General features: G+C 37.3%; 2 protein-coding genes across 5 annotated transcripts; both read left to right on the top strand.

Moving 5' to 3' along the window:
- Positions 1 to 1,694: 1,694 nt before the first annotated feature.
- Positions 1,695 to 12,634, top strand: cnr2 (cannabinoid receptor 2). Of its 4 annotated transcripts, none has more exons than XM_008431083.3 (4): positions 1,695 to 1,775; positions 10,905 to 10,944; positions 11,076 to 11,159; positions 11,415 to 12,634. In XM_008431083.3, exons 3-4 carry the CDS (start codon positions 11,096 to 11,098, stop codon positions 12,485 to 12,487), a joined length of 1,137 nt encoding a protein of 378 aa, XP_008429305.1. In that variant the 5' UTR covers positions 1,695 to 1,775; positions 10,905 to 10,944; positions 11,076 to 11,095; the 3' UTR covers positions 12,488 to 12,634. The 4 variants fall into 4 exon arrangements, with proteins under 4 accessions (XP_008429305.1, XP_008429304.1, XP_008429306.1 ...); XM_008431082.2 differs by lacking the exon at positions 1,695 to 1,775 and adding an exon at positions 8,253 to 8,322; XM_008431084.2 differs by lacking the exon at positions 1,695 to 1,775 and adding an exon at positions 8,299 to 8,322 and having other exon boundaries at positions 10,905 to 10,983.
- A 3,022-nt stretch (positions 12,635 to 15,656) lies between these two features.
- On the top strand, positions 15,657 to 25,647 carry akirin1 (akirin 1). The gene is made up of 5 exons (XM_008431085.3): positions 15,657 to 16,050; positions 22,919 to 23,065; positions 24,124 to 24,252; positions 24,941 to 25,012; positions 25,090 to 25,647. Exons 1-5 carry the CDS (start codon positions 15,846 to 15,848, stop codon positions 25,098 to 25,100), a joined length of 564 nt encoding a protein of 187 aa, XP_008429307.1. The 5' UTR covers positions 15,657 to 15,845; the 3' UTR covers positions 25,101 to 25,647.
- The last annotated feature ends 692 nt before the right edge of the window (positions 25,648 to 26,339 follow it).

The following is a 26,339-nucleotide window of genomic DNA, read 5'->3' as shown; positions in this document are numbered from 1 at the left end:
GAGAAAATATATTTATCTATGAAAAAGTACGGTTGTAATATGTCCCACTTAATTTCCTTGTAGAAACATTGAGTCAGTACAGAAAAAGGGAAAATAATCCAACGCAGTTACAGTCTTTACCAGTTCATAATCTCATTTTTTGTTTGATGTGTCATTTGATTTCCTCTGTTTGTCACATCACTGATCTGATACCGTTCCCTGAAGGTCTGGCTATCTGGAAATGAGGGGAGGAAATTTGATTAATGGATTCAGGCCGAATCAATCTGAAGTTGTAAAGCTGGCCCTGATGCTAGCGTCCAGAGATTTCTAAAAGTGGGGTTATGTAACATCATGATGTAATCTCACAAATAATTGGACATTATTGGCTTTAGTCTGTCCTGTTGTCTGTTGTGTTTATGCTCCACCTGGACAGACAAAGAGGAAATCTTATTGCAACTCCTAATTGCATTTTCTGTCTTCTGGTTTGCTTCATCTCTTGGGTCACTGAAGAAGAAGGCACAGCTTGGGTGCTATCTGCTATTAATGACTTTTTACAAAACCTAATTTTGCTTTTAAAACAGTAAAACCACCCGGTAGCACATTCTGGTTAGATCTACAACAAAATTTGTACTTTTAATCATTTTTATTTTTGTATTTGTTAATTCAACCAATGGCTCTACTTAATACACTTTTTTTTATTTGAGAGTCAAAAGTAGGTTTCTAATTTATCTGCAGTGCCTCAGGTTTGTGATTAATTTGTATATAAAAAAATGACCTAAACTTTTTTCTTTCTTTTTTTCACCCAGGGGACAAAATCTAAATTAAAAGACCTAAATTTGTGGCAAAAACAGCTTTTATCTAATGATTGACAGAGCAAAGTTTTTTTTTTGTAAGGCAGCATCATCACAATAAGGGTAGCGCATTAATGCCCCCTGTTGAAATTTAAGCAGTACTACATTGTTTCCTCGATGTTAATGCGCTTACTTCTCTTTGTAATGTAATGTATTACAACTTATTTGACCTTCAAAATTAAACAAATCTGTGTTGAAAAAGAAACCAAATTTAAATCAAAACCGGTTCATACATGTTTGTTTTCTCTGTATACATGCCTCCAATCACTGCTTTCGTTTTTGAGTGTTTTACAGCGTGAATCTTATCCACAAAAAGCAGATTACTGATCACTAACATTGATTAAATAGTTTGCTATAGTTGTTTTTGTGACAGAAGACAAAGGAAGCTGAGCTGCTAAATGTAAAAATGAAAATAAAATGCAAAAAAATGTTTCCTGAACTGTATGCTTGGTGATTTGTGGCTTTAAACCACAGCTTGGTGCGAAAACACACTTCATGCACAACCGAAATGCTCTTTGTCTTAAGGTAATGCTTAATCCAGAATTGTGCTTTTGTATCCTTTCCTGATTATATTTCACAGCTTGTACCTTTCAATCTTCCTCAAGTACCCTCCTTCTGTCAATAGTGTATCATAATCACTACAGAAATAGGATTTTAGAAACCTTTAAGTAAGCTTTATTAATACAGTATATTCACAGTAAATTAAGCAATTTTAGTTTAATAGCATACTCCTTTTGCAGCCTTAATATTTTGCAAGCCAATATTCTGCTTTCACCTCTGTCTTTCTTTCTATCTTTCTCAGGCTACACCTCCTTCCTTTTACATGTGTCACCACAGTCTCCTCCCCTTATCTTCTTCACTCTCACACGCTCACTTTGCCACCCACTGAGTTGGTGAAGTCCTGTAGTCACGTTAACATTTTCAAGCAGGGGGAAATAAAAAAAGGTAAGCTTTCAACACTTTCTCTGTTTTTAGTTTAACAGATATCTAGTTGAAATGACTTTCTAAAGCGTCTTGATGTTTTTTGTTGTTTTTTTTATGAATCACAATAGCAGTTCTGCATTTTGTACCTTCTTTAATATAATCTAATTATCTTTATTATTTTTCCTTTAATCAGTTTTGAAAGAGCTAGTGTTATTCTTCTCATATTGTTCTCTATGTTGTTTTGGAATTATGTTCCTTTTTTGGTCTCAACAATGGAGAAAATGAAATTGACCTTTATTAGCTTTCTTCTAAAAATAATGTTTTATTTGCTGGCCCAGCTTTTGCAAGAATGCATGGCTCTTACATGAACCCCTGTTAGTCAAGACTCTTCCTGATGAAAACATAGGTGGCGTAACATTAGCAGTTTGCACGTTAAGAAATACTATCACCAATCGGATCAAATGTATTTTCTTTATTCAAAAAAATAAAGAATTTACTGAAAACTCCTTTGATCAACTCCCTTATATATGTTTGAACGATGCAGTGCACCATCACTTGGTATCATGGCATCAAATGAACTTTGCTTATAAATGTTTAGCCTGTACCCATCACAGGTAATTATTTTGCTACCGCTTAAGATTTTTACTAAATACTTTTCAAGGCACAGACCTCATTAGAGATGAGATCCTTTTGAAAAGATGAGAAGGACAGAAAATACTTAAAAATAAATATTTATTTGATCCACATGAAAATCCTCAGTGTTAGGATAATAGCTACACATCTGCTTAGAAATCCAAAAATTGCTTAATTTATTTTCATGTTATAAATGTTTCAAACTGACTAGAAAAAAAACTAATACGTGGGTGCTTTCTATCACGATGTAATTGTTGCCACAGCACTACATATTAGATCATATCTGGCCCCATGTGTCACAGTCACCCAGCACATATCCTACATTAAATGACTCTCCTGAGTCAGTCTGGAAACTAGAAGTCACCAACAATTACACCAGATGTGACCCACGTTTGATAAATGAGATGGACTGGCAGCCCAGCAAGTTCACATCTGGGGCAAGCATCAGAATTTCTGCTTCAAAAAGTAATTTTTAAACCCAGAAATATGAAAAGTATAGAAAAAAGCATTTAAAGCAACGGGAATATAAACATATCTTAAAATTACAATGTACAATGTTTTTGCCCCATGGAACAGCAGGTGATGTGATGTGTGCATTCAAATAAGTTTATTAGAAACTTTCATTTCTTAAATGAATTTTACAAAACCAAAAGATGGCGAGACCAGCTAAAAGACATATTTGCTTATCATGCACAATGTTAACTTAAATGCATAAACAAGGAGGAGCATCTCTGAACTCACTTTAACTGTTTTCAACAGTTAGTGGTCCCCCCTCCCAAAGTTTTAGAAGATCTAGGCCAACTCTAAATACTTTTTATGGATAAAAATAACTTTGTCTTGTAGCTCTTATGTAGAACACAACTTGAACATTTCTGCAATTTTTACATTGTTGCTTTTGTCTTCTTGGCTGCCTCTCTGAGCAGTTTACATTACACCGTTTTATTCAAATTGGAGAAAGATCTGATCTTTTTTAAATTAAAATTTGCCCCATAATTCCCCAAATATTGATAACTGCCTGCTGTATATGCCCCCATGTAGACAAAAGACATGAGATTTTAGATACTCTTCTCCTGACTGATCCCTTTGTATAATTAGGCCCTTTGAAACTTTACATGCTGAATCTGAATCAGATCATGCTTTGAAAAATGTTTTGTTAAAAAGTATTCACAGTAATATAACCAGATAATTGCAGCTTTTTACACTTTTTTTTGCCTGCCAAATAAAAATGTGTTTTTCTTTTGAATTACATACATGTCACATCAAATTCCTAAGCTTTAGTGACTGATCTTTATTTTTTTCTTAATCACAGACAAACTAGCATTTTGAAAAGAATTGAACTTTTGAGAGTCACTTTACTTTGCCGCAATGAACATATTGTCATCAAACTTGATGTTATGGAAGCCAGAACCAGTGCAAATTGAATGGTTAGACGACTGGGCATCTCCCAAAACCCAGCTCCTTTGGAATTATCCTGGTCTTTATTGGCCAGTATCTATAAACAACCAGTTAACGGAAGGAACAGTGGTGAACTGGTGAGATTGACATGGGTTTGGCTTAGGAATGGTTTGGAGCAGGGGTGCCCAATACGTCGATCGCGATCGGCCGGGGTCGATCGCGGAAAGGTTTTGAGTCGATCTCTGCAGGTGACAAACTGAACGCCGCCAGGACGCTGAGACCAGCACTTCCTCTTCTGACAGCTTGATCAAAAATATTCACTAAGATCCAAGACGTTTGTAGCTTTCATTAAAAAAAAGAATAATTATATATATATTTTTTTTTTAAAATCAACGAAATGTGTTAAAATTAATAATCTCAGTAATTATTGTTTCAACAAGGTGTTGCGCAGTTCAGTGCGTTTCGGTTCCATTAACAAACAAAAAAAAAAGAAAAAGAAAAAAAGGGCAACTCAAAAACCGACTGACGAGCAGAACAGGAGTTTAAATTAGCTACTAAACCACCGCAGTGTTCATGGGAGCAGGGGCGGATCTAGAAAAAAAAAAAAAAAAAAAAAAAAAAAAAAAAAAAAAAATATATATATATATATATATATATATATATATATATATATATATATATATATATATATATATATATATATATATATATATATCAAACACATCAAACACGTCTTTACCGTGTTTGATGTTTGTTGTAAATGACGTATGCTCTAAATACTTTTTATAGATAAAAAAGTATTTAAGTTTGTCGTTTATTGAATGTTCAGAAACTACAGCGGCTGCAATGAGCTAGACGTCTCATTCTCACGTCTAGCTTACACAGGCCTAACATTGGACTTCATTTGTTTCAAAATGAGCTTCATGTAGCACTGAGGATTAAATATAGGCAAATTTCTTAATATAATATAGTTAATTATTTTTATGTCTTTCATACTCCTGGTAATTGTATTACTGGATTGGACAGCACCTATTAGTCGCTATGTGATTCTTTGAGTTATGTCCAGAAAACCATATTATCCCAATGCAGGACGAGCAGAAATCTGTCACAAAAATATTCGTAGTGCCATCATTTATCAGATATAGCCCATCTATTAAATACGACTTAAAATGAGGAGAAAACTGAAAAATTCTCTGTGATACAAATCTATAAACAATTTTGTTTCTGTTAGTTCTGTCAAGATGCAAGAAGGGGCACATTTCTCTTATATTGGTAAATCATTTTATTTTAAATATGCTGTAGGAGCCGTAGTTTGATGATTAGTTCAGTTTTTGTCGCTTCTTGCGTCATTGCGTCTATTTTTCAGATTCTTTGCGTGACTGTGGTATTTTCCTGACCACCCATAATGTTGACTCAATGGACAGCAATGGCGCATGTGTGGCGCACGATAAGTCCCGTAATGTCCAGTCCATTATATCCATCCATATCAATGGACCTTACCAAGCTCCGCCCAGAAACGCCCTTCGAAAGTCCCACGTGACTTCATGTCTCACATTAACCTCCTCGCAGAGCTTAGCTTCTATGGGATTTTTCGTTTCGACTGACTCTGCAGAGGATTTCTGAGTCGATTAGTTTAGCATTTCTGCCGGATTTTCACAAAATATCAGCCACGACAATGGACAAGGGAACCAACAAGTTCATGTCATCTTTTTTGGACGACATCAAGATGTTTTAGCCACGCGATGCCTCTAACATTGTGAGAGTTGCAGCTAAATGCTACCAGTCAATGAGGAAAACAGCAGATCCTCAGACCCTCAGCATAAATATAGCTGTGGACAAGATCACTGTCCACAGTGATCTTGTCCAAGATCACTGTCCACAGTGATCTTGTCCACAGGAGGGACAGCCGCTGACACCTGGTGTCAGGAGGGACAGCCGCTGACACCTGGTGTCAGGAGGGACAGCCGCTGACACCTGGTGTCAGGAACTATAGCCTCTGACAATGTTCAGCCTTGTTCTTGCAAGGCTGAGTGAGTCGGACATTCATGGTTTTGAGGGTTCGAATGTGCCTAGGACTTATACACGGTACTCTGTGCTAGCATGGCTAACACGATTACAGTTTAGTAAAAGCTAGCGTGGCTAACACGATTACAGTTTAGTAAAAAGCCTTTTCAGGTGAAATAAAATCTTTAATGTATGTCAGATACGGCACACATTGCAAATTGATCTGTTCAGCTAATGTAAGGCTGTAACAGACAGGCTTCAGGATGTAGAAGTTGTATCGATACTGCCATTATGCTGTACTTGGCTAAAAGGTTTTCATAATGGATGTGTTTATTATTGACTTTATTTTTTTCATTCACTAAACACAAAGAAAGCAAAGCAATAATATTTACTCCAGCAGACACTTTGTTCTTATTGATCCTATGCAAGGGTGAAAGTTTTAAATTCTTGGGGGTACTATGACAAAAAAATAAAAATTTATATATATATATATATATATATATATATATATATATATATATATATATATATATATATATATATATATATATATATATATATATATATATATAATCTTTGTGTGCTTTGGAGTTTCTGTGCTAATGAATTTTTTTGCAAAGCGATAAAAGCTGGTAGTTCTTGAATTGCTATAAAGTAAAGCTGTATTTCCTTCAGCCCACTGGCTGCAATGTTGACATCTTGAGAAGCCATGAGACCTAAATCCTGAACATCATGGCATGGAGTGCATCCCAGTTTTCCATGTCTGGCATATAACCATTCATTTTAGCTTTTAAACTGGTTATAATGATCCTGTGTCCAGACAGAGGGATAATCAGTAGCCCAGCATCATGACCTGTTTGTTCTGAAGATCCTGCAGCTTCCACTTCTCTTCCTAACATGGCGCCTCCTGATAGGAGGAACAACAGAGCTTTGTTAGGTTAAAGCTCATTTTTTGAAGTTGGAATATTTTTCCTCCAACAGGTTCCAGAGGAATCACCTCAAACCAGATGTTGGACTTTATTTCAATGTCATTTGTTAGAGCCTCATTTTCAACAGTGAAGCTATAAAGTTTGAAAAAGGTTATTATTTTGGAGAAAGTGTCATTAGCATCAATATTTCCACTAAATAAGAGGCAAAAAAATAGTTTGATGGAGGAAAAGCCTCTCAGATTCTGAGCTCAAAGCACCAAACCATTTTTTTATATCAGACAATTAATTTAATTTCACATAATTATCGCGGTAGAAGCCATTTGTTTGTTAAATACTTAATGAAACATATTTACCGTGTTTGATGTTTGTTGTAAATGACGTATACTCACAAAGAACGAGGTAATTAGTCCAAGTTTGCCGTTTATTGAATGTTCAGAAACTACAGCGGCTGCAATGAGCCGCATCAAAGGTAAAACAACCCGAACAGATGATCAACTCTAAACCACTCGCACCTTTTTACTCTCCGTCTGTCATTAAAGCACACCGGTTGCTATGGCAACCTCCTGCGCTCCACAAGCCGACCCGAGATTACGTTAAAAACATAACATTCAGTCCGTTACAATATTAGGTTTTCAGGCTTGATATTTATTTTGCGATCATTAATAAGCCTTCCTGAACGCAGCAGTGGTTGATTAGCTCATTTGAAACTCCCGCTCTGCTAGTAACGGAACCGAAACGCACAGAATTGCGCAACACCTTGTTGAAACAATAATCACTGAGATTATAATTGTTGTTTGAGCACGTTATGTTGATTTTTTGTTGTTGTTCTTTAATAAAGTTATGAACGTTTAAATAAGGAGTCAGAGGAGGACGTGCTGGTCTCAGCGTCCTGGCGGCGTTCAGTTTATCATCTAATGTCGAGATCGACTCAAAACCTTCTGCGAAGCACGAACAGTTCAGAAACAATATGAAATGAGAAAAGAAGTTATTTATTAACTGATTAAGTCTTGTTTTAGATTGTTCTTGAAAAACTAATCAGTCAAGGCTGATTAGTGGGTGAACTCACGGCTGCACAGTGAATCCATTGATTTTTTTTACAGCAGACAGCCGCTCCTCTCTTGAGGGTACTGCTACCCCCACTAAATCTTTTAGTTTGTGAGCCGGTAACCCACGTGACAGCTGCGCTGTGATGTAAAATGGGCATTAGCCAATGAAAGGCGGACCCTGTGGTAAGGTCCATGCTGCTGCCTCGCGCTCTGTCCTTCTCTCGCACTTCCCGCTACTCAGCAGTAGGTGTCAGGTTACATTGTGTTGCATTCAAAGTTGTCGGAAAAAAGAAATTCATGCGCTTAATGTCCGATTTCCCATAACTATTTATTGAATTCATAGTCGCCAGCTGGGGTGGCAACAGGGGTGGCAAGGCTCTTGAGAGCTTATTAATAATCGAGAAATAAATATAAAGTCTGGAAACGTGATATTGTAACGGACTGAATGTTATGTTTATAAAGTAATCTCTGCTCGGCTTGTGGGGGGGCAGGGGGGGGGGGTGCAAGCGGTTGCCAAGGCAATGGGTGTGCTTAAACGTCTAAGAGACAGACAGTATAAAGGTAGGAGTGGTTTTGAGTTGATCGTCTGTTGTTTTACCTTTGTTTACCTTTGCTGTGGCTCGATACACCCGCTGTATTTTCTGAACATTCAATAATCGACATACTTGGACTAATTATCTCGTTCGTTTGTGAATATACATTACAACAAACATCAAATAGGACAAATATAAGTTTTAACAAATTCTACCGCGATAATTATGTGAAATTAAATTAATCATATCCCGAATTCAGAAGATTTGCCTTTACCTTTAATGGGCTCTTTGTTTCCTCCTATCAGTCTGTAGTTAATCATATCGAGGTCATCAAACCAAATTTCAGATCTACCATGACTGACTGACACCTGCTGGCGTCAGGTTTGCAACCAGCCTCTGACTTAGAAACCAGTAACCTCCTCCCAGTGTCAGAATCTCATTGAGGAAGAAACTGCATTAGGTTTTCTGTCACTTTATTATTTTTGCTATAGCTGATGTATATTCGCATATAAAATAAATCAATGGAGTTTAATTTGCAATTTTTATGTCTTTGTGTCATGAGGTAGATCTCAGGCGGCTGGTGAGAGAAAAAAGTAGATCTTGCTCTCAAAAAAGTTTGGGCACCCCTGGTCTAGAGAGAATAATCTGGGTCCAAAGTCTCAAAATCTGCTGCTTACATCTTGGTGTCAGCACAGCGCCTTTAGGTCTGTACCTCTAGGGGTCAAGGCTGTGTTGACAGAAAAAGCGATCAACACACAATTAAGAAGGGTTCATAGTGTCATGGCTAATTGGTCTGTTCAGAGTAGTGGAGAATTATATTTACTCAACAATTCCTCAGAATGATACAATTGAGACTGTAGGACTGTGTTTTTGAAGACAAGGAAGCTTTGAGCAGCTGGCATTGGAATATTTTGGCAAAAACGGTCAAAATACTGAACCATAAAATAAATTTAGAAAACGGTAACAGACTAGTTTGAAATGCAAAATCTACAAATGCTAAAACTCCACTATTCCTGGAAATATTGAAGGCTAAGCAAAACGAAAAGATTAAATCGACGTGTTCTTGGAATTTAGTCAAGAAACCAAGTAACCACAATTTCTGTGCCTATTTATGAGCAAGAAGCTTTGACGAGAGGAGGAGCACAGGAGAGGCATACTAGACAGATAGGACACCACAAGATCTGAATAACGTTTTGAACAGGGAGATTTTAGATTGATAGAACACAGCACGCATGAGAAGAACACTCGTTTACCAGCTAACAAGTTAAATTATAGCCATGGCCATACTCATTTTGTATTTATATGATACTAAAACAGTAAATTAAGCAAAACTAAATCATTTTACTGTCTAGGCTGTGTTAATCACTTCAGAATTCAGTTTGTCCAATAGTGACCATTTCAGGATGAAATTATCTAAATGTCAATATCCAACCGTGCAACATTGCAATACGTTTTGCACAACTTCTTCTCTAATCAGCAAGCAGAAACTCACCGCTCACCACAAAGTCAATTAAACATAGAGCAGAAATGATGTCACAGATGTCAAGGAGGGCGCTATCAGGTATATCAAACACAGATTATAAAGATTAGGTTTAATTTGTAGGCATGACAATCACTTTCCCAACAAGGGCCAAGAATAAATTGATGGACCTCAGAATTATATCCATCATGGTTGTTGGCTTTTGTTTCAATATGTGGCCTGAAATAAGAAAACCAACTTTGTGTGCCACTTAAATGCCCTACTTTCATGTTGGTGATACAACACCATTGTAGTGTCAACTTTATGTACGTCTGTTTGTGTGTGTGTGTGTGTGTGTGTGTGTGTGTGTGTGTGTGTGTGTGTGTGTGTGTGTGTGTGTGTGTGTGTGTGTGTGTGTGCGTGTGTGTACATGCATGTATACATGCATGCACGTGATGCACCACAGCAAAGGTAAACAAAGGTTTGTGTGTGTGTTGTTTAGTTTAATTAAATACCAGAAAATCGAAAGGAGTGAAAAAGGTTTTCAGTTAGTTTACACAGTGTTCTGGAAATAGTTTGGTTTATAAGTAATAGATATGAAATTATACAAGAAATGCAACGTAAGCTTCCATTTTTTATCATAGTCATTTTAAGGGTTGATATTTATAAAATCCAAACATTTTTCACAGTTATAAAAATTAGAAAAGGCAATAAAATTGTGATTCTTTTCTGTATTCTAAAGAGCAATTAAAATTCACTCGCTTTTGATGGTAATTTCAGTTGATTAAACAATAAGTGAATCTAACTCTAGCATAAATAAAAACAATGATAAAAGCTACATTGCGTTCCCGTGATGGTATTAGAGCATGGAAGAATCGGGATGAAACTTATGGAATAAAATATTTATAGAGAACAAACAAGAAGAAGCTTTAGCATAAAGTGCTTTATAACTCACTTTAATCTACAGCCCAGGCAACTATCTCTGCAATATTATCATCAGCTGACACTGTAACGATCACAGTCTGTTTGCCATCTCCTCTAAATGAGTCTTTGTCTTTACTCTCAAATGTTAATGCTTCTTTTAAGCTCCAGAATAAATATTGAGCGTGAAGTAAAAAGCACATTCTCTTTTTTTATTTATTTTTCCACAGGAAATTGCTAGTGTCATCAACTGGATGTAAAACACTCAAGGTAATTTTCTGTTATCAAAGGAGGATGTTAAATCTTCTGGTAATGCCTCTTTCCTTTTGGTATAACAATGCTAAGACTTCCAGATTTAAATAACTTACACTTTGATATGTTTCTACCTGAATATGCTGCAGATCAGAAGGCTAGATCTGAAATGGGGGAAGTGAAGGAAAGAACTTGTTCAAATTCTTCGAATCCCAACGCCTCATCACAAATAGGTATGTTCCTTTGAGTTCATTTAAAGTATTAGATAATAAAATAGTCCCATATTTTATCATAGCTCAAGCAAAACATAACAACAGAGGAAAGAGAAAAGCAAGAAATGATCAATCAAGAGACACAATGTTGGCACTAAAATGCATCAGAAATGTTTCTCTGAGATTTATGTCCATGTTAATACGACAGCCTTGCACAGTTGAAAGAGGCTTTGCATCCCTAATGTAAAACTTTCTCCTTAATGTTTTTTCTTCCAGCCAACGAATTTTGTGACAGTCTGCAAATCTACATGGTTCTGACAGACCTGGAGAAAAAAGCCATTGGCACCATTTGTTTCCTAGGTGGTCCGATAACACTGATGGAGAACGTCCTTGTCCTCGGAGTTATTGCCTCCTCGGCGATGCTGAGACGGAAGCCCTCTTATCTGTTCATTGGCAGCCTCGCCCTGGCAGATGTCTTCGCTAGCTGCTTCTTCACCACAAGTTTCCTAGACTTTCATCTCTTCCGCCGCTGTGATGGTCCAACTGGATATCTCTTCAAGTTAGGAGGGGTTACCATGGCCTTCAGTTCTTCAGTTGGGAGCTTGCTGCTGACTGCGCTGGACCGATACCTCTGCATCCACCAGGCATCCAGCTACAAGGTTCTGCTAACCCGCCGAAGGGCCACGCTGAGTCTCCTGATTCTCTGGAGCATCACCATCTTCATCTCCTTCTTGCCGCTCATGGGCTGGAGGTGCCCCACAGTGCTTAACCCTCCGTGCTCATGCTTGTTCCCCTTCATCAGTCCAGCCTACTTGGCCTGCTGGACTACCTTTATCCTGATACTTCTCACATTAATTTTGGTGGCCTACGCCCTGATCCTGTGGAAGGCCCACCGTCATGAATCTTCCATGACCAACCTCCAGGGGTCATCAGGTGCCCGCCAGGCCCGCATGAGAATTGATATTCGGCTTGCTCGTACTTTTGGTTTGATTCTCCTCATACTGGTGGGGAGCTGGCTCCCTGTACTCACCTTCATGCTGGTTGATGTCTCTATATACTTGACTCGTAACCAGCAGAGAGCTTTTGCCTTTTGCAGCACCCTTTGCCTACTGAATTCTGCAGTCAACCCACTGCTTTATGCCCTGCGGTGCAGAGAGTTAAGAATTGCTCTGCTGCAGTGTCTACCAATGTCATGCGGTTTCTGGAAGTGTCAGAACTCTACAAATGACTTAAATCTCGCAGGGCAATTTGCAGAAGACAACTGTGCTACAGTGTCTGATGACACTCTGGCAGCGAGAACCCCTCAACTCCACTCAGTCTGTGAAATAGTGAACAGTAAGTCGAGTTAAGTAAACATAGTGGAACATTGTAATAAATTAACAACTCAGATGGACGAAGACTTGAAGGGTGCTGGTGAAAGACTGTAAAGCCATCAACACAATGTAATGGTTTACATACTTTGATTAAAAAAAAGAAAAATACAAAATACAACCTTACATTTTTATTGTACTTTTTTTTTCTTATAAAAGACAAAATGACTGAGAGTGACATTTTGTTATTCATTGTTTTATTTTCATTGGAACAATGAGCCTAGATGCAATGCATAATTAGTAAAGTAATAAGCAAACATTTAAATCTGGCATTGAGAAGAAAACCAATATAATATGACCAAAACAGAACACAAATGGAGCTAAAAGCTCAAACACCTTTATTCATCAGGAGAGGGAAACTGGACAGAATTGATGACGATGTATACTGTAATGCTAAACACAGAGCAATGTTGGAAGAAAATATGTGTGTGCTAAAATCCAGTCCTCAAGAGCCACCATTCTGCAGCATTGCTACTTCAACCCACCTGAATAAAATTAACTGCTCATTTCCAGGCCTCTGCCTAGATGATGTTAGATGCAGCTAGTAAAAACTCCAGTATTTTTACCAATGCATGGCAAGATTGTTGAAGCCAATATTGTTGGGATACTGCAAACGTATGAGAGAATGTAATCTGGTCAGATGAAACAAAAAAAAATTACTTCATGCAAAACATGCATGAAGGAAAGCTAACATTTAGAAACGCAGTGAAACATGGTAGTAGCAGTATCATGCTGTGGGGTCGTATTTTTTTCAGCAGGGACAGGAAAGTTGATTCGAACTAAATGGACTGATTCAATACATAGATAGAACTAAGAATAAGGAAATCTTCTGGAAAACATGGTGAGAGGCAAGAGAACACTCGATAAAATCAGTCCAGTTCGAAAATAAACAGAAGGATTCAAAGGTTAAGGGATTTGTGGTGCTGACAAAAATGTATTTTTAAACACTGCTGTAATCACCATGATAAATGTATTATCGATCAAGAATGACAATTCCAATTGAAGTCTTGCATTTCTGCCTTTTCTAATAAAAGACTGTGAACATATAAAATTTTGTGTAACTTGTATTTAAGCAAATTGTTATACCAGTAATGTTGTAATATTACATTAACCTTTGACTTAGAATAGAATAGTTTATTCTATTTCAAGATAGACATAATAAGCTTTTTCTTTTATTAAATAAGTTTCTTATTTATTGTATGATTTTTTTTTCATGGTCCCATGGAACTAAAACAGTTCCAGTAAAAATGTTGCAAATACTTCAATAAAAGTAAAGAAAAAGACTTGTGTGTTAGTATGCACTTAACCATTGGTTTAACTAATTTAGGCTGAATGCTGTTTCACCTCTTGATCTTCTGTATAATAACTTTACAGTTATAAGTAGTGGGACACACATTTCTAGGTTTTTTCGAGTTATGTTTTGAAAAAGTTACAAATGTAAATATTTTTCAGTTTTTGTATTCTTAATGACAGTTACAAAAATTACAAATCGCATTAATCATTTGGGGGATTTTTGTGTTGATTTAGGTGTGTCTTTCACATTTTTTGGGCCTAATATGTCTTAGGTTTTGGAGATTTTATGTCTTATTTTGGATCTTTCAGATCCTGCTCATTCCACCTGTGAGATGTTTTTTTTTTTTTTGCTGTTGTTTAAGTTGGAGTAGACCTTGCAAACTTATCTGCCTTGGAAAGCCCAATTTAGTAGACCAACAAATGCTTATAACAAAGAATGCTTAACCCCTAAACAATCACAATTAAAAACTGACATGTCCTCAAGAGGTCTAATCATACGTCATTATAAAAAAAATAGTTTTCTTGCATTTTGCATGCTCCCAAAACATCATGTCCCAGTTTCTGTAAGTGTTGCAGATCTTAGGAATTGACAGCACACATCGTCAAGACCCTGCACCCATCATGATAATAGTGCACTGGTGGAAAATGGGCTGGAAAAAAAAAACAACAATCAAGAATCATTTATTGTCTTAATGTGTACAAATTCCATTAAGGAACATGAGCATATGCTCCTCACATGAACCTGTCTGCAGATTTCTTAACGGTGTGAAATTAACTGCCTGATAAAGAAGAATTACTGTCAAAAATGGGACCCATGTGTGACCTATGAAACCCACCCAACATCTACAGAGCACCCAGCTGGTTTTGTAAATGTGTGTTGACCTGAGAGAACATCCAGCCATCACACACATTGACATGCTTTCACTAATATAGTGTGACAAAACTGTACTTATTTATCAAAGCCTTCTTCTTCTTTTTCTTTCAGTTTTTTTCCCTTCAGGGATCGCCACAGCGAATCATCTGCCTCCATGTAACCCTGTCTTCTGCATCTTCTTCTCTCACACCAACTACCTTCATGTCCTCTTTCACGTCATCCATAAATCTTCTCTTTGGTCTTCCTCTAGGTCTCTTTCCTGGCAGGTCCATCCACAGCATCCTTCTACCGATGTGTTCAGTGTCTCTCCTCTGTACCATCTCAGTCTGGGTTATTTATCAAAGCCTACTTAATATTTATTTTTAAATTGGAATGTTGGAAACATTGTAATGTTATAATGTTCTGTAAACACTATAATGTTTACAGATTGGTTAAAATTGTAATTCTTCTCGTTTGTTTAATATGTATGTAGTTTGTCATCATTCTAATAACTCCATATTAAATCATTTGAAATCTAAGAACGACTCTTACAATACATTTAACGTTTCCTCATCATTCCATTCCAATTCCCACAAAACTCAATTGTGGGAATTATGCTATGGTATAATCCGTTATATTTGCCCACAACTCCCAATTTTGTACCTCTAGGATCCTTTAATTGCCAGTCAATACATAGATATTTGCTACTGTTTTATTATTTTTTTTCCTTCTACTTCATCACCTCCACCAGACGTCTCATGAACCCTGGATGTAAGTTCAACTGGAAGGAATCACCAACACCGGGGCATTCATGACCGGAAGTTGAAAAATAAAAAAACAAATAAAGGGCACAACAGTACGGTGTTATTAAAGGTGATGTTTGTAGATATTGTTAAAAGCATGTTTCAAAATTTAATTATGAGCAAAAATTATTAATAACATTAAATATAATGTCAAAAATAACACCATGACCCCTCTTTTCGTACAGTGGTATGATCCGCCATTGTGACGGTTTAAAAATTCAGCAGGCAGTGTCGGCTGTTACTACTCAGAGCAGAAAATCCGTTGTTGTGAAGAGAAAGAAAGCCGAATCAGAAATTCGAGGAAACGTTTAAAAGCAAGCGTCAAACCCCTTCTCGGCGGGTGTTTTTTTTCTATCTACTGCTACTCTCCTGGTTTGTTTTAACAAACATGGCTTGCGGTGCGACGTTAAAGCGGTCGATGGAGTTTGAGGCCCTCCTCAGTCCCCAGTCTCCCAAGCGGAGAAGGTGCAACCCACTACCGGGGACTCCGAGCACTCCGTCCCCGCAAAGATGCAACCTCCGTACCCCGGTAGATAGTCCGGGCCACTCGATGTCTCCTCAGCCCATCGGAGGCGAACACAGGCTAACTCCAGGTATACATTTTAAAATAATTTTACGTATTTTGTGTGCTTCAGGGTGGGTGTCGTGGGGGGAGGGGGTTTGGGTGGAGTGGAAGAATCAGAATGGGGGTTGGAGGCTAAACGTTAGCCGGACTCGGCTAAGGTGATGAATATCGTTGCTAAGTCAAGCTCGCATATGGTTGTTTTGATGGTTAAATACAACAAATTAAGAACAAAAGTAAAAGTGAGTTCATAGTTATTGGTTAGTGGCGTTTTGCCAGCTTCTAATACCCGCCTGTGTTAGCTTGTCCTGGCTAATGTTCAGGTAAATAATGGCTATTGCTGCGTTCAAAACCCTTCTCTTGTCATGTGAACGTTGAATATACACGACTCTTATTATGTTTGCTCAACCCTTGTCTATGAGACTAGCCAATTGAATTAAATGTTAAACTTTCTTTACAATCTGACAGACTATTTAAAGGGGCCTGCCTATGCTTCAACACACAAATATCTAATCTGTTGAGGCACGAAACGGGCAAATGGTATCACATGAGCAGCCATGTCAATACTGTAGGTATGCTAGGAAGTTCTCGTAGGCGTTTTTACTTATTTATTTAAAGTCGTATATTTTCAGCAATTATCCATTTCAAAAAAGTAACTGCCAGACATGAATCCTTTGTCTTCTTTACAGATGCTGTTAAATAAATCAGCACCAGAAACCTTTAATGAACTGAAAGCACAACGATGTTTTACCCTTATCCACAACCAGCCCCTTAAGGAGGTGAAAATATCAAGTTCTATTGAACTTGCCTAAATATGTTATTGAATTAAGTTATTTTCTTGTTGTTCATGTAAACCTAACGTTTTGTTAGGTTTAATTTTAACTTCCAAAAAAATGTGACTAGAAATTAAAAATAACTTTTAAATTGTATTCCGAATTGTAAAACCTTTTTAAAAGTTTTGTCCACAAAAACACAAATTATTGCAATACAAAAAGATTTTTGCCATGAAAACCTCCTCAGATGATAAATGTTCTGTGCATTTTAGTTTTTTTGTGTGTTTTTACATGGTTTGTTTTATCTTATCTGTTTAATACCAACAGTATTTTTTTAAATACTTTTGGTATCCAGTGTGCCCAGTAAATAAGAATTTCATAGTCTCAGGGAAACATGTTTACTTTCTGGGCATATGATAAAAAAAGAGCTTTGAAATTGAATCTAATTATTATTATTATTTTTTTTTTTTACTTTAAGAAATTTTAGTTGATTAACTTGTAACTTTGAAGAGAAGTTAAGGTTCTTGGAAAGTATGATTATTTTCACAATTGAAAGCAGTGACAGTGAAAGCTCTTCCTGTAAACAAAAGGGCTTTGGCTTGCATTCTTTTTAATATGAAAGATTATATTTATATTGGGAAGTTGAGATATAACTAGTGTAATTTTTAAGGGAGTCTGGACCGCATGTGGGCCATCTAAATATCTACTTACTAAAGATAAGGACATTCATTTTTGTGAAATTTAAATTTTTTATTTTTTGCTTTAGTGTTTATGGTACGTTATTATGTTACTTCCCTATGATAAATGCTTATCTTTATTGCTTATTTATAAAATCTGTTGATTGTTGGTATGCGTACTTGGAGAAATTCTCAAAACTGCAATAAAAATCTGTATTGAGGAGACAGCGCAAGTCACTAGTCACCTGATTTGAACACAAATGGCACATTATCAGATGGTAACACATCAACTTTAACATCTAATAATCTTATCTGATGGAGCACAAAAAAGATAGATGACATTACAGCACATCACTGCAGCTTGCTAATTAGGTGCTGCCTGACTAATGTTCCTTGGCTCCACAACCACAATTGTCTTGTATTTAAGTGGGGGGTTACTATTATGGACCACAGCCGTTTTTCTTTCCACAGAGCTGGAATGCATTGTTCATTATTGCCTGTTTTTTCCCACTGGCAACTACATTGTGTTGGTGTTGGATGGGTTCATGGTGCACAAGTGGACACCAGATAGTTAGCTGGAGATCTCCACTGTAATCCAGTGCATTTTTGGCAGCAGCCAGGCCTCATGCTTGTGCTTTTTGAATTCCAATAAGAATTGCTGGTTGTCCTTGGAATTCTTCTCTTGCAATTGAATAGCAATGAGATGCTTCTTTGTCTTGTGTAATTGAAAGTTGATGCTCTTTTCATGACATAAAGTAAAGGGCAAGTCTCTGTTTGATATATTTCCAAATTCTTCATTTGACATTTGCTGGGTTCAATTTTGGTTTTTAGCAGTGAGGGGCTCTGGAGCGGTTTGTCCTTTTACTAATGTTGTCCTTATGGATCATCATCTTGTCGCTGCAAACCTAAGACCATTATTTATTTTATTATAGTTTTTTTTTTAATATGCAGGTAAATTATTATGTATATTTAACTCATTCCTGAACATTTTTACATTCCATTTGCATTTATTTAAGTTCTGATTTCTGTTTTTGGGACATAAATCATTTTGGTAATCAAGCTAAAATGCCCCGAAGTTTCCACATGCTTGTAGATTTTAAAATCTTAAGCTATGTTTTGTTTCTTTAGACTATGATTTAAATATCTCTTGTTGTCAGAATGGGTACCAAAGGTCCCACTGGGGTATGTGCATGGTCAGTACCAAGTGTACTGTGGTAGACTTGACCATTTTCCAACAAAAAGGTTAATGTGAAACAACCAAGATTATGAAGTGGTGAAATTATCAGAACCAGTTTTGTTTTGAGTTATGGTGAAGAAATCAGTTGGGCTTCCCACAATTAATCTTGTTCTCTTTTTAGCTCTGTTTTGTCAGTGTGTTTGATATAACATTACATGTTATATCAAACATGTGAAATGTTCAGCATCACTAAGCAGAAACCTGAAGAGAAAGGACTGTTTAGTTTATAGAAAGTTAAACTCTTTGGTTTCAGATGATATAATCCAGGACACGTCTACGTATTCGAACACTGTTCATATTTCCTTCTACCATTGGCTGGTCCAACGGTTTATACTTTTGTTTGCAGAAAAAACAACAAAAAAATTCAGATCACTTATACTTTTAGTCCAATTTTGCACATATAGATCTATATCGCCTTGGAATTTGTTTCAAATTCAAATTATGTCTCCAGACAACTGGAGACGGCATGGGAGTGCTGCTGTAAAACTATCTTTCTGATGTGATTTGCTAAGTGAAAGTTTTGCATTTGGTAAAGGTCAGCTGTCCTCCCCCCACCCTGCTCTGCGCACTGAAGCTTTCCAGTTTTGTTGAGAGGACACTTTACCTGGAGGCCTAATACAGGATCTTGAAACTTGCAATTGGAGTAGATTTATCTATATGTTGACACATTCACTTATATATTGTATCAAATATGTGACGAGCTACTAGTGGTAACTGTTGGATGTGTAATCAGAGTTGGACACCAGCAAGAGATAAACTTGATTCCTGTTCTTTGAAGAACAGGAAGTTTCAAAACAGCTGTTTGTGCCGTTTTGAAACTGATGGTATTATTCCTCCTGACTGATCTGGCGCAACTACAGCTGACTCGGAACATATCGCAACTTTAAGTAGAGCTGGACAGTAAATCAATAATATACAGTATTACAATACACACTTGGTCAGTATCAAAAGATATCACATCTGATGGAATATTCACTGAACTCTGATCCAGAACCGTGCATCATTCTGGGGCATGTAGGCAGAGGAGAGGATTTAGCTCCACCTCTCACTGCCATGTGAGCAAGGTGGTTGGCTTCAACTTACTCACTCTTTGGTTGTCTAGCAACAACCTGTGGAGCAACTTGTGCAGTAGAAGTTTAGAAGTCTCAGGTTTCGACAGTTGTTGATATTGACTGATATGAAACGCTTGTATCATGGTAAGTTTGTCAGCCATATTATCCAGCCCTACTTGAAGGTGTTTGGAACATCGGAAACCTCCTATCAACGTGCACAAGTCTTTTAAAAATGGAAGGGAAAATAAAGTGAGCCAGCTTTGTTTTCTCTGGCTAACTGTCCATCCATTAACGCTCTGCTCTGGTCAGCTAAACTCTTTAGCTGAGGCTTTTTTCTGCTGTGTGTCTCTGACTCCCAGGAGCCTCAGATGGCTTCACCTGGTTGTGTCGCTGCCGTTTTTGCCAAGCGGTGCCTGCTGCTGAGCAGCGAAGTTGGCAGGATTGGATGCAACATGATGCACAGTTGAAGAGGCGTTTTATTTCCCTCACAGATGAACCCAGCAGTTGTCGGTATAAAGTGTCTGTCATTTTTCATTACATTGTGTACAAAATTTCCTTCTACTTTTAATGAATGCAGCAGGACTGCTGGGATAAACTGGACCTGTTCACTGGCTGTGCTCTTACAACTTGACATTGAATGAATGAATACTGTAGTGTTGGTCTTAATAATTGGGTTTATTTCTCTCTATATTCAGCATCTGATTTCTTTAGGTTGTCTGTTCTTGATAACAGCTCAGTTCTTTTTTTTTTAAATACAGGGCTTTCATAAATAAAATTTGTATTGCACATGAGAAAGGAAGCTGGCATTTCATAAATTATTTCCTGTTATGTTTTTGTCCCCTTGTATTGAAATTAAAATTATTTTCAATCGTTTTGAACTACATTCTTTCTAAAATATTGCTTCTAACTAAATTAAAGAAGTAAATTCTACCTGTAATCAGTGAAATTACAATCCTGCGTGTTGCTACAAATTGCAGTTATGTTTCAGAATCCTCCAGGTTATTCTTTATGCTTTATTTTCTTATTGGTCAATTCGCCTGTAATATATCAACTTATTGGTTTTGTTTTTAGCACCAGGCTTCATTGATTGTTTTTAGCGTCAAACAACTGAAGTTTACTGAACATTGTTTCCATTATACATCAATCTGTCAGAAAGGCCTTGACTTTAATTGGCTGTGCTGATTTTAAGACTGATTCTGGACGTGGCAGGAGTATCTCTAAAGAAGGTTTGTGTGGACTTAATTCAGAGTCGTACTGAGAGATTTTAGTTGAAATCAAAGCTTGTAATTATTTTAGTGTCTATTTTCAAGCTGTCTAGATGCAGTGTGTAAGGTTGAGTGCAATTAAAGCTTGTCATAAAATCCCATCAAGTTTTTTTTTTTTTTCATATAATGGGGATGGTTGTGACTAAATGTAAACGCTTGCTAACCTGCAGCAAGGTTTTTAAAAAAAAATTTTTTTTTAATGCTTTTATAGGAAATGCGCAACTTTTTTGGGTGTGCTCTATTCGTACACATGTCCTAATGACTTAGAAAACCGAGCAGACTTGTTATAAACAATATTCATGCTGTGAACAATTGTGTGGAGTGCAGCATTTGTTGGCTAATGTATTCCAAGTGTTTTCAACTTGCATTTTTAATGCTGATCTGATACTTAGCCTGTTGGACAGTCTCACGGCAGCAGATGTTCACACGGGACACATATGACGTTGCCCAAAATGCTAAAGGTCATAGAGTGATGGAAGCAGAAACTAGGCATATATATTGCAGCTGACCTAGTCATTACAATATTTATAAACCGTTTCGCCATCACTAAATCATGCGGAACTATTTGTAGCGCACCACAGATGAAACATGTCTTTTGGCTGACATTGCCTTACTGATGCCTGATATCTCAACTGGACAATATAAGGCAAACGGCCAACGCTTTGTGGTTCTCAGATTGGTCGGAGTGTGTATTGACATCATGCAGCCATTGGTAAAGCTGTGAGATCCATTTAAAAACCGATGGTCATTCCTGACAAATCCAAGTTGCAGGTTTCAGTGGAGAAAAACTTTGAGCTCCTTTTCAGCTTATGAGCAGGTTGCAGTGATAACATGAAGACTGTCTCTCCCTCTCTCTCTCTCGCTCTCCACCCAAGATAAATGAGGCACGGTCCCCCAGATAGAAGTGCACCACGTACACAAAGTTCACTAAGAAAGATAAAGTTCCTCTCCTATATTTGGGTTATCGACTGAGTTTGAAGCCGTGTTTTTTTTTTTTTTTTTTAGTTGTTTTTCCAGCAGTTGAGCAGAGACTGTCGCTGCGTGTTTTTTACCTTCAGCGTTTAAACTTAGGTTAATGGCTTTTCTGTCACAGATGGATGGATAATGTGGCATTCTTTTTTTTCTCTCCACTTTCTGTAGTCACTTTTTAAATAAAGTTACACATTGGGGTTTTTAAATTGATACGATCCACTTCACAGCTTTGAATCAATTGTATGTAAATATTTCAAAGAAGACCAACGTTTTTACATTTCTACCCAACTAAAAAGGGAATTGTGAGGCAGCTTAGCCTTCGTGAAATGACATCTTTAAAAAAACTTTAACATCTTTAAGAAAACAGAAGTGAAAATGACGGTCACAAGATCATAGTGTTTTACGCCAGCTGTTTGTGTTGGTTACAGCTGTTCTATCTGTCAAGCTGCCGGTATTTAATCTAGAACGCCGTTTCCTGTCAGTGAATGTTTTGTTTCTTTTGAGAGAACGCAGGAAGTGGTTACTGTTGTAGTTCGTCTGAAGTAGGTCGACTGATTGAGCTTTCCTGTAATAGTTTTGTTTACACTGGAAGACCTCCAGCATTGTATAAACATGCTTTTAGTTGAGCTAAAAGAACTGGCACCAAAGACCAAGCTAATGATCTAAAGCTTTCTGGCACTTAAAAACCTCAAAGATGTTTTTTTTTTTCCCTTTAATCAAAATTGGGCCCCTTAAATCCCATTTCTCACCTCTGACTGTTTAGGATGTTTCTAGTTGATGCTCAAAAAATTTCTTCCCAAGGAAGCATTTTCTTTGCTGTCAAAGTTCATATTGCTTTAGGTGTCATAGTTATTCATTTTTGTTTTGGCCATTTTTTAAATTTATTTTTATTTTTTGACTTTGTTCCTGTCGACTTTCTCCAGAGCAAATCTTCCAGAACCTTCGCCAGGAGTACAGCCGGATCCAGAGGCGACGGCAGCTGGAGGGGGCCTTCAACCAGACCGAGGCCTGCAGCTCCAGTGACGCTCCCAGCCCCAGTACCTCCCTCACCGCTCCCAGCTCCCCACCTGGTAGGACACGTGCACAAAACACTTTTTAAATTACAAGTTGTATAATACCGAAAGTGCAACTTTTTTTTTTAGTAGTGAAGGAATTGTATTAGTAAAAAAAAAAAAAATTGTGGAGGAGGAGAGGAGTATAGCTGTAACTCTATGTGGTGATGAAGAACTTTATGGTGAGTATTTGGTAGCATTGTTGCAAACATGATGCAGCAGCTCCTAATTGAAACATTTCATGGAACAACATGTGGACAAGAGAACGCTCATTATGATAACTTGGTCAGTAAGAAAGGTGGATAATATAAGTGTGTACGAAATGAATGTGACAAATTACTTGCAGGCCTGTCTCGGATATGAAGAGGAATAAAATCTGCTTGTGAAATAAAGCAATGATTATACAGACACTGAGTCTTCAAGAATGTTTCTGCTTATAACCAAGATCTTTATAAAAGGTGATGAGGCGTTCATGCTGATTGGATATTTTGGTCCTAAACAGCCTTTGGTACTTTAAAAACGCATCTTCTACATTTTGAGGCATTTGCCAGCTTGACCTTGGAGGTGGTGGTTATGTTGAGTTACAGGCTCAGAGAAAAGGTACCACCAGCGACAAAATGTTGTAAATACTTTATTTTAGCAGCATGGGAGGAAGAAATGTCTTTTTTGTTCCAAATTCCCTGAAAATCAAACGGTTAAGAACATAAAAGTCAGTTATTGTGTGTGTGATGTAATGTAATCCTCTGGTGTCCAGGCCCATGTGCAGAGCGGACTTGTATTTCACCATGACAGAGCTGTTTTTACCCCAGCCTCATTCTGGCTCTGAGCTGACTGTGATTTACTCACATTTCATTCTACCTGGCTCACAGCAGACCTCAAAGACCATAAAGTGATGAATCAAAAATGCTAACGCTGGCTCCAGTTTCAGAGTGACCGAGACGCTGGAGGTGCTGAGACAGTGCCAGCATCAGGGCTGCATGTTTTGTGTTGAACAGAAAGAAAAGCTATAAACTCTCTTTCTTCTTTTTTTTTTTTATTTTCATTTTTTTATAACTGATATCTCTTGTTTTTCTCAGGTGCCTCAAGAAAGGACCAGCCCTCGTTCACACTGAGGCAGGTCAGCTACCTGTGTGAGCGCCTGCTCAAAGACCACGAGGAGAAGATCAGGGAGGAGTACGAACAGATCCTTAACACAAAACTCGCAGGTGAAGATAAATGTCAGCGCTTTCTGAAGTTAGTTTTAGTTTCATTCCAAAGTATGGAAAAAAATCTGAAGTGTGGTTTGCATTTGTTAGTAATCCATTTGTAATTTAAGCTTCTAAATTCAGCATGACGGTTTCAAAGGTTCAGTCAATCACCTGAAAATGGGGAAGATTTTTGGCCCTGCCGCAAACTTGCAGGACCAAGATGAGACATTTACAGCTCAGATGGGAGGATAATACAGTAACATCCAGCCTGACCCACAATGAAATGGTTTCAATCTTTTTTTTCTTTTTTGTTTTTTTTTAGGAAGATTGATGGATTTTTCCACAGTTTTCTTATTTCTATCTGTGGAAAATCAACACATACAATTATCTTGTTTTACTTGAGGTTGATATATAATATAAAATATCTTGCAATTTGTGGCAGTAACGTGACAAAATTATCATTTCTTACAGCTGTTGTGTTTAAATTTCATTGATGTCTATGAAAGGACTTTATACCAGACAAAAAACAGCATTTATAATCTGAATAAACGGGTCACGCAAACTGCATAATGGCAGAAAATAGCAGTTAGGTGTTTGGGTGTAAAAAAAAAAAAAAGAGAAGAGAGATTAAGGGAAAGATACTGGTTACAAAATACTTGCAAATGAGTTTTACGTCTCTTAAAACATCTATCATCTGTAATTTCAGAACAATATGAATCTTTTGTGAAATTCACGCAAGACCAGATCATGCGAAGATATGGAGCCCGGCCTGCAAGTTGTAAGTAGCAGTTTGTGTGTTGCGTGGTTCTTCCTGAAGCTGGTGAGCTCATGTGATCTTATTTTTATCCGTTTCAGATGTCTCCTGAGCTCACATCGATGTGATCCTGGCTTCCTCTCACATGATGGCTGCTCTTCTTCTGCCTCCTTCCTGTTGATTTTAAATTTTATTTCCCTAACCTTTCCCTCCCCTTTCCCTCTCCACGCTCAGTTTGGGTGCCATGGTTTATCCAGTTTTTAATCCAAAAATTAGTTTCTTACTTTAAAACTATTGCTGCTGGCCAAATAATTAGAACTATGTATGAAGCCTGCTTTTTTTTTTTTTTTTTTTTTTCTTCTCCCTTTCCTTTTTTTTCTGCTTTTTGCTATTAACATCTTTTACCAGACATCCTGGGGGAAAAAAAAGCAGATGTTAATAAAAAAATTTTTTTAGCTGGCGCTGTAGAAAAGCTTATTGGCTTGTGTGATTATGCTGTATAACCTCCCAGCAGCTATATTTAATGGCTCCTGCTTCTCACCATGTTCCACTTTTCTCCCCTGCTCTACCCGCCTCACCTCCTTCCTCACTACTCTTCCTGAGAATGTGGATTTTTCTCCCTTTTAAAGAAAAACAATAAAAGTTCTGTGATTAAAAAATTGTTGTACTGGATTGTTCATTTTGGTAAATTGTACAGTTTTTTTCTTTTTCAAGTTGTTATACCATTACCTGATTTTGTTTGCTCTAAAATACTCAGTTGCAGATGAATGCAGGGCTAAAACAATAGTTTTATGATCTAAGGGTTTGAAGGCATATGGTTTGTTTCAGTAAAGAAGCAAAATGGACAAATTAAAGCATTGAAAAGCCACAAGAAAGTCCCATTTCAGCTGTTTTACCAGAGGTAAAACTCTTGGCTGGTCGGAGAAAATGCTTTGCAATCATGGCAGCTACTTGTAGAAATTAATTTCATGCGAGTCTGGCTCAGCAACGACCATTAGATGGGACTCTAAAATGTATCTGATAGAAATCTCTCCTAAGAAAATGGAGCTTTATGAATTAGTGGATTTTTACAAGTTTGTTTTTTTTTCTATTACTACAAATTGCAGAGATGGAACACATTGTTTTAATAAATATTCCTAGGGTCCAAATGTGGTAATTGTATGAATTTTATGGGGTTCAAAACGGCAGTGACCACTGACTCAACCATGTGACCAAAGGTTTCTTGCAAATCAGCCAGGAAAGTAAACAAGTCACTGGTGACTGATGCTGATGACATTCTAGTTTTGAAGAATACCAGGAACTCGGCCTTCTGTTTTGTCAAAATAAACATTTCCTTTTGCATTATTTTAGG

Source organism: Poecilia reticulata, chromosome 16 (assembly GCF_904066995.2).
Source record: "Poecilia reticulata chromosome 16, P_reticulata-male-v2, whole genome shotgun sequence".
In the NCBI taxonomy this organism is placed as follows: Eukaryota; Metazoa; Chordata; class Actinopteri; order Cyprinodontiformes; family Poeciliidae; genus Poecilia; species Poecilia reticulata.
Note: the sequence above shows the minus strand (reverse complement) of the source record. Positions and strands in the feature narration are given on the sequence as shown.

Bases quoted from the DNA above. Each gene is read 5' to 3' on its own strand.
- akirin1 (XM_008431085.3), top strand. From the start codon at position 15,846: ATGGCTTGCGGTGCGACGTTAAAGCGGTCGATGGAGTTTGAGGCCCTC. The intron at 16,051-22,918 runs GTATACATTTTA...GACTTTCTCCAG, and splicing joins CGAACACAGGCTAACTCCAG to AGCAAATCTTCCAGAACCTT. The intron at 23,066-24,123 runs GTAGGACACGTG...TGTTTTTCTCAG, and splicing joins CGCTCCCAGCTCCCCACCTG to GTGCCTCAAGAAAGGACCAG.
- cnr2 (XM_081616897.1), top strand. From the start codon at position 11,051: ATGTTTCTACCTGAATATGCTGCAGATCAGAAGGCTAGATCTGAAATG. The intron at 11,160-11,414 runs GTATGTTCCTTT...TTTTTCTTCCAG, and splicing joins CAACGCCTCATCACAAATAG to CCAACGAATTTTGTGACAGT.